The sequence below is a fragment of the Embiotoca jacksoni genome, unplaced genomic scaffold (assembly GCF_022577435.1).
Source record: "Embiotoca jacksoni isolate LCO1_2020_lvr unplaced genomic scaffold, fEmbJac1.0.p SCAF_18, whole genome shotgun sequence".
Taxonomy (NCBI): Eukaryota; Metazoa; Chordata; class Actinopteri; family Embiotocidae; genus Embiotoca; species Embiotoca jacksoni.
The window spans coordinates 1,194,319-1,206,273 of record NW_027185318.1 but is presented as its reverse complement, the minus strand read 5'-3'; the positions used below and the strand labels follow the sequence as shown (position 1 = coordinate 1,206,273).

At 42.0% G+C, this 11,955-nt stretch overlaps 1 protein-coding gene across 1 annotated transcript; it reads left to right on the top strand.

Annotated features, from left to right (window-relative positions):
• The first annotated feature begins 290 nt into the window (after positions 1 to 290).
• Positions 291 to 11,333, top strand: LOC138199646 (CD109 antigen-like). Its single transcript, XM_069151784.1, has 32 exons — positions 291 to 367; positions 472 to 626; positions 716 to 744; positions 863 to 1,096; positions 1,206 to 1,328; positions 1,444 to 1,483; positions 2,118 to 2,199; positions 2,286 to 2,391; positions 2,477 to 2,603; positions 2,695 to 2,804; positions 2,905 to 3,096; positions 3,330 to 3,434; positions 3,551 to 3,613; positions 3,733 to 3,903; positions 4,009 to 4,161; positions 4,903 to 4,972; positions 5,108 to 5,186; positions 5,299 to 5,416; positions 5,592 to 5,705; positions 5,924 to 6,142; positions 6,305 to 6,446; positions 7,112 to 7,288; positions 7,474 to 7,555; positions 7,653 to 7,884; positions 8,060 to 8,231; positions 8,566 to 8,756; positions 9,038 to 9,193; positions 9,365 to 9,430; positions 9,723 to 9,889; positions 10,013 to 10,169; positions 10,634 to 10,736; positions 10,904 to 11,333. The coding sequence occupies exons 1-32, from the start codon at positions 291 to 293 to the stop codon at positions 11,104 to 11,106; spliced, it is 4,215 nt and encodes a 1,404-aa protein (XP_069007885.1). The 3' UTR covers positions 11,107 to 11,333.
• The last annotated feature ends 622 nt before the right edge of the window (positions 11,334 to 11,955 follow it).

Genomic DNA, 11,955 nt, shown 5'->3' with positions numbered 1-11,955 from the left:
AGACAGAGGAGCTGTGTCCCTCTGGGCAAAGGCGTTAAGAGTGTGAACACCCCCTCCTCCACTTTATCCATTGTGTGTGACAAAGATGCCATGTGTCATAATATGGGTATGCATACTGATGTGTGTATCAGTGTGTGTATGAGCAGGTGAGTGTGGCCCGTTGGGAATGGGTGTGTGTGTGGGGGTTGGGGGGGGTGGGGTGTAGAGTTTTGTCACATGCAGGTCCAGATCAGTCTCGTTACCTGCAGCAGGTGCTGTCAGGTTGGGATCTGAACCCGACCGCCGAGAACATGAACAGGATCTGGACCCTCGTGTGTTTGGAAGTTGTGTGTTTCGCCGTTTCTGGTTTGACGCAGGATCCATCCCAGTAAGTTTGTCGTGACCGCAGTCAACAATTTTTTTAGACTACAAAGAACACCAGAATTGATTTATGTACTAATCAATAACACCCTTTTCTTCCCTCCATACCAGTACGACCTTGTTTCTGATCTCGGGTCCAGAGGAGCTGCGTGCCGGCACACCGACTCCGCTGGCCGTCACCGTCTTCTCTGACTTCCCTGGCAGGCTGATGGCTGAAGTGGCACATGGTGAAACCAAAGTATCCCAAACAGAGAACTTTCAAGGAGGTGAGACTGCGAATTAAACAAGAGATTTAGGCTTCATTTGTTGAATGACATTTTGACTTTGCACTAAAACATCATTCTGTTTTTTTAAGGTTTGACCAGTGTCCTCACACTTCCTCCTGTGAGTGAACTTTCCTTTTCTTTCCCCGTTCAGACGCTTGCTGAAATAGAGAGAATAATGAAATGTAAGTCTAACACCACCTCTGCACTGTATGTTTCTGATCCCATTTTTGCTCCAGATTTCTGGCTCCATACTCCACAATTCCCTCTTTAACTTGACGGTGAGCGGCTACAGGGGGGACAGTCTCATTTTCACCAACACCACCACCCTCAAGTTCAACCTCAGGAACGTCTCCTCCTTCATCCAAACCGGCAGATCACGCTACAAACCGGAGGACACCGTCAAAATCAGAGTCGTGTCTGTTCAGCTGGACAACTATCCATACACAGGAAGAGTGGAAATCTCTGTTCGGGTAGGTTTCTGTTTTCTGTGTGAAAGAACAAAGCCAGAGGAGCTCAACAGATTTTTAGTCCGGCATTGTCTGGTTGGAAGTTTGATTGACGTTTCTTTGTCACGTGCAGGATCCCAGTGGGAACGTCGTTGACAGGTGGGAGTCCACCGGGAATCCGGGGATTGTGTTGCAAGAATTCAGTTTATCCCAGAAGCCTCCTCTTGGACGGTGGACGGTCGCAACCACAGTGAATGTAGGCTTGAAAAACCTAAACATATTTACCTTTGTTTAACATGCTGATTCAAAGAATGCTATTCACATGGAACAAGAAACATCTTCCCATTTAATCTCCCATCCTCTCCATACAGGGTGTGACTGATGAGAAAGCCTTCATTGTGGAGCATTATGGTAATATATTATGTGTTACACATGGCTTTAGGGGAGCCATTGTCGCTCAGTCAGGCCACCTCTTTGGATGGATGACATTTTCGACAGACGTTCGTGGTACCCAGAGGATGAATCCTGCTGATTTTGGAGTCGCTATAAATATTCTATCCCACCACCATGAGACTGATATCAGTGGTTCAGAGTGAAATATCTTGAAAACCACTTGATGGATTGCCATTTAATTTTGTACCAAGACTTTCAAGGTCTCCAGATGATAGATTTTAAATACTCTGCTGATCCTTCTTGATAATTTAACACAACTGGATCCATTGTGGCATAAAATGTTGTACAGACACACGGTTACCAGAGGACAGACTCTTTCCTTACCACCGCTGGTTATTATTTTTGGTTGTCATTAATTCAGATGGATGTCTAACAAATTAGGTACAAACATTCATAGTCCCAATGAACTGTAGGAACTTTGGGAATCTCCTGACATTTCATCTAACCCTACCATCAGGTCAAACTAATTTGTCTGCTATTTTTAACGCTTTGTGTTTACTACTAATTCACAAAGGTAAACGCTACCACATTAAATTAATATAGCGAACATGGTAAAAGTATCTTGCTATAATTTTAATGACTGTTGTTGCAGAGCATCCTTATTTTGAAGTGCTGGTCAAGACGCCATCGCAGGTCCTCATTGGAGACGATATCTCAGGATCAGTGAGGGCACTGTGAGTTCGTTAAAGTCATTTAAATCAACGACATCATAACTAATTATATGTTAAGCATGTACACATTCGTATGTTTCTCCCTCCAGTTACCTCAGTGGACAACCTGTACACGGGACACTGACTGTTTCAGTCGTTCTGCAGCATGCTATAAACAATCCACCCTCTCCATTGCTGCTAACGCAAACTAACCAGGTGAGGTTTTACTCATCTCTTCACTTTTAGACATAAACTGAAGCAGAAATGCTGTTTTTAACCTCATCTTAACCTCCTCTTCCAGACTTATGGGTCAACACAGTTTTTCTTCAGCGCGGACCAACTTCAGGCCTTACACACTTTGTCAGCAAACAGCAGCGGTGACCACGTCGTCGTACACGTTGCTGTCTGTGTAAATGACAGTTCCACAGGTACGAAATGTTTTAAACCTTTTTTGGTTCATGTCTAAAATATGTAGAATTTTTCAACATCAAACCGCAAAATATTATTTTGTTTTTTGAGGACTTAAAGTGAACAAAACTGTGGAAGTCCACCTCATGCAGAACAAATTCCAGATTACATTCCACCATTTTCCACCCACATTAAAGCCATCGTTACACTTCTCTACAAACGTGAGTGAATTATTATTATTATTATTATTATTTTTCTTTCATGGCTATTTTAGACTATTATTTCCCTGAGAGAACGAACTCCTCTGCTTGTGTTCCACAGCTCACTATCTCTCAAAATGACAGAAAGCGACTCAGCATGTTGGATCTAATGCACCCTGCTGTGGTGGAAGTCACTCAGAGAACGTCTGTGATGAATGAAGAACCTACAACTCTGGCGCTTTCTGTGCCCGAGGACGGGAACGTCCACATTCAGTTTAAATTACAGGATCAAGTAGAGATGCTTTTTATCCGGGTGAGTATTTTGATTCTCGGTACCTGGGAAGTTGGAGGAGTAGTTTCAGTGCAATAAAAATACATCCATTTACTGTTGTGAAAAATGGCCCCAGAGAATTTAACCAGTCAGTCACATGTTCTGGAAACTGAAGTGTAACAAAACATCTTTGGAAAGAACACAAAGACTGAGGATATCTGCACATGACTGCTATCACAGATTCACCAATTTCTTCAACTTGTGTTTACGTTCAGGCCCGATTCAGATCCAGTGAGGAGACTCTGGTGGTTTACACCAACTACTCCTCTCCTAGTGGCTCGTATATTCAGATCCTCCCAGTCAGCACTTTACCTGCACGGGTAACCAAACATATATTTTATACCACTAAAATCAGAAGTACACAGGAAACATACCTCAATTATGTTGTTAATTATGCAGCCTGGACATAATTTACATGATATATTTGAACTTTCAGGTTAGATGGCCTCTTCAACTAAATGTGGAGAGCACCTTCCAACCAACACAACTTCACTTCGTGGTACGTTTGGTTAAATATTTCAAGTAATGCATGCAAACTTTTTTAAACAACATATACAGGGAGGTTTGTGGTTAAATGCAAATAACTAAAGCTTCTTTCTATGTTTTTTTTGCTTGCAGGTGAGTTCTAACGGTCAGGTGGTGGCAGCTGGGACCAGAAGCTCCTCCTCTTTCTCTCTGACCCCAGCGCCGTCCTGGTACCCTGAAGCCTGCATCACTGTCTACTGCATCCTCTCTGACGGAGAAGTCACCAGCGACACAGCACACATACGCATCCATCAATACAACCAAGTGCTTTAATTTGTTGTTTTATTCTACATATTTGATCAGATTATTCTAACGTACAGTAATCCTCCCGGCCATGACTGTGATAGTCTGTGTGCTTGCTCTCTTCAGGTACTTCTGAACTGGAGCAGTACCAGGGCACCACCAGGTGAGCAGGTATCGCTCACTGTGGTTTCTGCTGAATCCAGCTACCCGGTTGGGATCGTGGTTTTTGGGATACATGATGATGCTCCGCAGGCTGAGCCAGAATTTAAAGTGGAGCGGGTATGATGACTGATTAACAAAATCCGAAAGGTCAACGCTTTCTTTTTAGTTTAAAACACTGTCATTAGCTGAAGTGCTGTAATTGGGATTTCGGATTTAAGCTGCACCCAGAAGCTACACTACTCTTCAAGGCCTTGAGTAAATATTGAGTGAGGACAAAAGAGCAGAAATGAATCCGTGAAATTTAAACTTCTGTGAACCTTTATCGGAAAGTCACCTGTTCATACACGGTCAGATTTGCTTCATTTCCCCATTGTCCATTTCACAGTTTCAGTACAAAGAGGTCATCTCAATCTGCTGTAAAGTATCTGTTAGCACTATTTCCCAGTTAGATACCGTACATGGATTCACAGTGCGACCAGTAAACCGGCTCGTCTGGATGTAACATATCTGTCTGTTTTGTTAGGAGGTGTCTCCTTTTTCTGGTAACTCCCGTGTGTTTGGTGTCGGACCGGCACCATAAGATGGAGGAAACAAAGCTTCACCACCTTTTGTCTCCTCCGACGCTCTGGAAGCCTTTATTGTATTGTGTGTGTGGTAGAGCAGATCATTTAAAATCGGAGATCACCTAAGGCATCGGCAGAGCTGAGACTGTTTTCCACCTTGCGTCACCAGCGATAGACCTGACCTCTATTTAATCACCGATCCCTCTAACAACACATCATCTGATAATGGGCCTCATGTACTGCTACAATAAGAGATTCACCATTATTCTGGTTTTTTGTTTCTTTCATACTACAGGAATGTAATCTGAGGATGCTGACAAATGTGGGATCATATGAGAAAAAGAAGCTTGGTGGACCTAAAAATGGTAAAACTGGTTCTCTAATCGAGAGTCCATCTTATGGCCATTAACATATTGACTTGATCTCCCAATTTCAGTACTAATACATTCTTCAGATCAACAATCTGATCTCTTCTCTTTTGGGAAATCTTCCAGAAGAAGATATCCTACCTGTGCAGAAGTACTGGAGCCACTGGATGGATACCTCTGAACCCTTACTGTGGCTCGATGCCAACGTCAGGTGAGGGCGAAACGTACTGGGAGTGGATTGGAGATTCAAATATCAATATCAGTTCACTGAATATTTAATGCAAAACCTGCTTTTTTTGGTTTTTTTCTTCCTTTTCTGTCAGTAATATGACGTGGACCAGCGGGAAAATAACAGTGCCTAATGGTGTCACTTCTTTGGGCGCCTTAGCGGTGGTGATGTCAGAGAACTCGGGTTTGGGCTTCACGCCTGTACCGAGCGAGGTAACAAAACACTTGATGTTCCTCTGTAAGCCAGCGATGTTTCTTAAATTTCAGATATTTCCCAAAAATGTTGTTGTCTTCCTTTTGCAAAGAGGATGTTGTGCTTGTTTTACAGTCATGAAAAGTAGACACCGATAAGTTCTCTTCCCTAATATCCACGTCCTCTCATTGACAGCTGACTGTATCCAAAGGTTTCTCCTTGTCTCTGGCCGTCCCACCGTATCTCATCAGAGGGGAGGAGATCGTGCTGGAAGTGAACATCGTCAGCCATTTAGGGCAGGACGTAGACGTATGTGGGACACAGTTTTGTGGTGTACTTTTCCTAAAATGGGTCCTTTAAATAAACTGACCTGTTGGAGAAGTCTTACCTTCCCTCTTTAGATTCAGATCTCAGAGGTCTGACAGATGATTCACTGATGTCCTCCAATAATAAACATCTGTCACAGAATATGTTACATTCATTGTTTTAAAGGATTGTTCTTCTTTCCAACGTGTTTCTCTCTGAAGGTCATCGTGCTGCTAGCACAGAGTGAGGCCTTTGAGTTTGTTTTGACCGGTCGAAGGGATGCGTTGGTTCTAAACGGCCAAAAACTCTTTTTAGGGAGTCATGCGTCTGCTTCAGCCCTGTTTCCTATAAGGCCTCTGACTCTGGGTGAGATGGAAATAGCTGTGGACGCCGTGTCTGCAGACGCCTCAGATAACCTTGTTCGGAGCATAATGGTGAAGGTAAGGAACGACAGAATATGAACTCTAACTTGTTGGACTTAGCAGGCTTGTTAGGAAGATCTTAATGTGCATTTATACATAAGGATGCAATAAACAAAATACAGCTTGCTTCGTGGTGTACAGTTAATCCCATAACAGTGAATTACCTCCATGTTCATGAAGCCCGAGGGAGTTGAACAGTCCTCCTCACAGACTCTGTTCCTGGAGCTGGAACCAGAGATGTACAACTATTCCAGATCCGTGTCCTTCTCCTTCCCACCAGATGTGGTACCAGGCAGCCAGAGGGCCCAGGTGGCATTGGTTGGTACGTCTACTATTCATCTTCCCTGTTGTGCCATTGGCAGTTCCATCTTCATGGAGTTTTTGTTTACTTTTAGTCAATTAGGCATGTGTTAATATGCCTTTGCATTCATTTTCCTTTGTGTTTTTCCTTTGTGAGCTCAGATATATGCGTATCAAACTCTTGAAAGCATTTAAGGTACAAAAAGTTGTGAAATGAAAAGGATGGACATCAAACAGGAATGTTTATGGCGAGCAGATTTTGAACAGCTGTCAAGCTGTTTGGCTTTGCTCCATTCAGGTTGAAGGATGTTTGGCGATGGTCATGCTAGAGAGGCAAGCTTGAAGATTGTCCTCGGTTGGAGCCAAGATTGTGGTTTCTGTGCTTGTTGTGATAGTCAGCTTTATTAAACATTAAGGAAATATTGCAGGATAAAGGCTTTGTGTCTGCAGTGCTGTAGCTTTGTGTTTGTTTATAGTTTCTTCAGCATTCTTCCATTCCTTGTAATTTAAACCGCTAGTTTTCGCAAGTGGCCATTGTGAAAAAGGTTCTTCTCTTTCATGTAAAGGTCAAAAGTTTCCACAATTGAACTGCTGTTTGATGAAGCATACATTTGAGGGCTTTATTATGTAATTATGTTGCGCAACACTTAAATCTTTCCTGCTTCCCTCATGTATTGTTTTACGCAGGTGACAGCTTGGCTTTGTCCATCAACAACTTGGATTCACTGGTTCAGTTGCCTCTTGGATGTGGGGAGCAGAACATGATCCACTTTGTTCCAAGTGTTTATGTTCTCCAGTACCTGGAAATCTCAGACCAGGACAACAAAGAGATCAGTAGCAGGGCTCTGGGCTACATGATGGAAGGTAAGCTGCCTTTACAACACCCCCGAGTCACATGTTCATTATATCAGGATTATTCTGAGTGCTATTTTGTATGTAAGTTTTTGTAAAAAAAAAAACACCCATCCTATTTAGGAATGTGTGGATCGATATAAATTCTGTGTTGCTGCATTGTTATTGTGGCTTTGTGATGTATTTTCTGCTGTAAGGATATCATAAACAGCTGTCCTACCAACGAGAGGATGGTTCCTTCAGTGCGTTTGGAGACAGCGACCACTCTGGTAGCACATGGTAGGTCACCAATGTGACACACGTCCATAAATCTTCAGTGTGAATTGAATTTCTCTGACGGCCACTCTCCCTTTCTCTCTCTCTCTGTGATCTTTAGGCTGACAGCCTTTGTGCTGCGTTCCTTCCTCCAGGCTCGGACCTTCATGCAGATAGACCGCAGCGTCCTGGTCAGAGCCATGACTTGGCTCTTGAAGCAGCAGGGGCCCCGTGGGGAGTTCCCTGAGGTGGGCAGGGTGATCCACACAGAGATGCAGGGGGGGCTGGATGACGGCCCGGTGGCACTCACTGCTTACGTACTGGTGGCACTCCTGGAGGACAGGGACCTTGCGGTGAATTGGTGGAACGTATGTATTTCAGAAGCTTTGATTATTTTTTACAACAGACCTAAATACCATTTAGTGGTTGTGTCAACACTGAAAATGAACCTTTAGCTTTTCAGAACATTATATCTTAATCGCTGTCCTATAAAACAGTAATGATCTTTTGTCCTGTTCTTGTGTGAAGGGAATGTACCCAGACAATGTGTCTCTGGCCCAGACGTACCTGGAGAACAGAGTGTCCAGCAGTGTGATCAGTAACTACAGCCTGTGTCTGGTGGCTTATGCTTTGACTCTGGCCAACAGTCCCGTGGCCGGCACAGCCCTCGCTGAGCTCAGGAGGAGAGCTGACTACAGAGGTGATTTCAAAGGCTTTATGCTGGGGGGTTTTTAAACAAAGGAGACATGTAACTGCAATTGTGGTAACATCCTGAGCAAGTTTGGGTGGATTTTTTGAAATTATTATGTTGTTATAGCCATAAGAATTGGATTATTATTTTATAATTTAATAGATATTCAATATGCTGAGGTTTGATGGTCACATGTCATGCTTCAAATTAATATCCTTTTGTCAAATCTCAGTTACTCCGAGGCCCGTTCGGTGTCGAGTTGTTTCAGTGCATCATAATGCTGCTGAACCAGCAATATCTGCACATGCTTACTGATTGTTCACATTGTCATTTGTTTCCTAAGATGGAGTCATGATGTGGAGATCCTCTGCTGGCCTGAGGTCACATGACCGGCAGCCACACTCAGCACAGATCGAGATGGCCTCTTATGTGCTGCTGGTTCTAATCAGGCGTGGCGACTTCATTAATGCCTTTGAGCTTATGAAGTGGTTAAGCATGCAGAGGAACCATCTGGGGGGCTATGGGACGACACAGGTGACGCTAAAATACCTTCTTTTTTTTTTTACATTTTGTTACTTGAGAAACTGATTCGTAACTATGCAGCTAGAAATAAAGTTACAACTGTTTGGTTCAGTCCTAAAGACACTGAAAAAATGTGAGAAGGATGTTAATTCACTGTAAATTAGCTAACTATCTTACCTCAAACCAGCTGTGGTACCTTCATGCAAAAAGATGCTGTAGTTCTAATCCAAATCCTGAACACTGAATATGGAGATATCATCCAAATGCACATATTTGACATATTTCTTCCTCAGGACACAATACTCGCCCTCCAGGTTCTGTCTTTCTTTTCTGCATTCAGCGGTGCCAAAGCCATCAACCTCCGAATGAATATATCTTCCCCAACGTCCTCGTTTGAGTCACAGTTTCAAATCAACTCCACCAACTATCAGATGTATCAAAGCCAAGAGGTAGTATGAGGATAAACTTAGCTGCAATCTCACACTTGTTGTAATGCATTTATTAATGATTAAATTAGACCAATTATAGGTGTTGTACTTACTGTATGACCTTGCCCACAAAGTTAAAACCTGCAAAGCTGAAATGTCTTTATTTCCTACTTTTACATTCTTGTTTCTCAGATTAATGCTAACAAAGATCTACATCTAAATATATACATAGAAGGAAAAGGATTCGCCACATTTCAGGTACAGTTTAACGAAGTCCCTTCTTTGCTGTGTTTAATCTGTATTTCTGTGATTATATGACATTGCATCAATTACTTGCGTGGGATTTGCAAAACCATAACTACACCTGACTCAGCAGGAATGTTTTCATTTGTGTAATTTGATTATCTTATGTGACAAATAAATAAATGCAAATATTGAGTTTGTTTTTGGCTTGATGGAATAGAGAGATTTCTCAAGCCTGAAGAAAATGCCTTTTATCTCTAAAACGTAAGGTTTTTTAAATTTTTGACCACTTCCATGAATCATCCAGTTGAATGTGTTTTACAACCTGGAGAGCAAAACGTTTCCACCGAACCTCCAGTTGGATGAGGAGGAGGAGGAGGAGGAGGAGGAGGAGGAGGAGGAGGCCTTCTCATTGAATGTCAAGACGACTGATGAGGACGACCACAATCACATGATGTTGTCGATATGCACCAGGTAAGTACTGAAACCAAGTGCATGTGAAGTTAATATCATTTTAAGTATTTATATAAAAAGAAATATATATATTTTTTAGGTTATGCTGTGAAATCCTTTGACCTGTTCCTTTTTCCGCTTAAGATTAAAGGACAATCAGGTGATACCTCAAACAGGTATGGTCATAGTGGATGTGGGCATGCTCAGCGGTTTCTCTCTCTCCCTCGGAGCTGCTGCTCCACCAGACTTCATCAGGAAGATGGACACAACGCCCGAGAAAATCATCCTGTACCTGGATGCAGTGAGTGTTTCCTGGTCAGGTTGTAAAACAGTTACAGCCGTTTGAAAATGGTCGGCATCAGCTCCCTAAACCCACAATGTGTAGTTTGTGTGTAATTTTAACAGTAGTCAGGTCATTGGAATCCCACAGAAACCCTATGGACTAAATATGTGTGTTCACTATGATAGTTTAAAAAAAAAAAAAAAAAAAAAGAACAACCAAACCACCTGCAAGCTGCAAACCTCGAGTATAATTCACAGTCCAGGTTCAAAAACATGTCATGTTATTGACCTTCACTCATCTTCTACAGGTACTACATCTTCAGTCTACATTTGAAGGCCTTAAGTTAACAGTAACAGTGACTTCAATAGATTCATATACACCATGCTCACCATATACTAAACAATAGATAACTGTTAAACTGTATGTTGTGTACACAAACAGCAGTTTTTCATCACTTACTATTTTTCTGGGATTCTTTGCAGCTTACGAAGTCAGAGGTTTGCATCACACTTCCCCTGATGAGAGTTTACAGAGTGGCCCATGTACAGGATGCTGTGGTGCAGGTTTACGACTACTATGAACCGAGTGAGTACAATTGCAAACAATTTTGCTGTAGCTTCATTGTAACGTCTGCATCTGGTTAAAAACCTGAACCTGCAGTTTGCTGTTACGGCTGTGATGCTGCTAATTTCACAGTGATAAACACAGAGTGACAGAAACCAGTGGTCATAATTTCATTTGATCATTTTCAGCGAGAAAAGCAACGAGCACATACAACTCGGATGTTCTTCACAACTTGGACTCGTGCTTCTTCTGTGGTGTCGACTGTGATGACTGTTGGCCAGGAATCACCATCACAATGCCCTCCCCTTTCAGATCTCACTCCATTAGCAGCGCCACCTGCAGCTTAAGTTGCCTATTTCTTGGAGTCGCTGCTCTTCTTATTATACTGTGATTAGATGGAATTTAAAGCAATGCATATATATTGAGAGACATTGTTTTAGTAACTATAAACACACATTAATGTGCACTGGACACATGTTTCATTTTTTTCACAGGTCAATATTTCTTGAGAAATGATTGAAATATTTAGTGGACTGTTTTCATGCTGTACACTTTTGCCATCTACTGTTTCAAATTTAGTTTTGTATTGTTTTTGACAAGAGTCTAAAATGACTGTCTTCTTTGCAAATATTGTTTCTGTTAAATTTCATTCATGCAACCGGCCTATTTTCTTTGGTTTGATTCATTATAAAACAAATAAATATATATTTCCTCTTAATTCTTTAAAGCTGCCATTGTTCATAAGACTCCATGTGTTGACCAGGATAAAGTATGAAATAAAGAACTCCAGAGAGAAATATAGTCAGTTCCACGTGAGAATTTTGGCAGAAAACACAAACAGTTGCCTGTGAAGTTGCCTATAGTTATATAAAGGCTAAATAAAGGATTAATCCAGTTCTGCACTTTGTGAAAAATGACTTGCGTTTGATATGTTTTCACTCCTGTTGATATACAATAATCCTGCATGAGTGAACCAGAGTTATTGTGGTAATATAACATGAAGGGGGAATCGGCCCTTGCAGATAGTTTGGAGTGAGATCAAGCCTGCGTTGCCCCGTCAGAGGAATGCAGACTGACCTGCAGAAGTATGCAGAATACGCACACATGAAAGTCCTCCCCAGAGAGGAATAATGTTTGACATCACAGAGGTTCTCATGAAATATGAATGTTATTGTACAAGACTTTGCTCATTGTGTGGCGAATTTATTGGAGTACAACGTAAGTGTTTTACATCATGTTC

Excerpts from the sequence above, each read along its gene's own strand:
- LOC138199646 (XM_069151784.1), top strand. The coding sequence starts at position 291 with ATGAACAGGATCTGGACCCTCGTGTGTTTGGAAGTTGTGTGTTTCGCC. Across the intron at positions 3,904-4,008 it reads GCATCCATCAATACAACCAA|GTACTTCTGAACTGGAGCAG; the intron begins GTGCTTTAATTT and ends TGCTCTCTTCAG. Across the intron at positions 7,289-7,473 it reads TCTGGGCTACATGATGGAAG|GATATCATAAACAGCTGTCC; the intron begins GTAAGCTGCCTT and ends TTCTGCTGTAAG.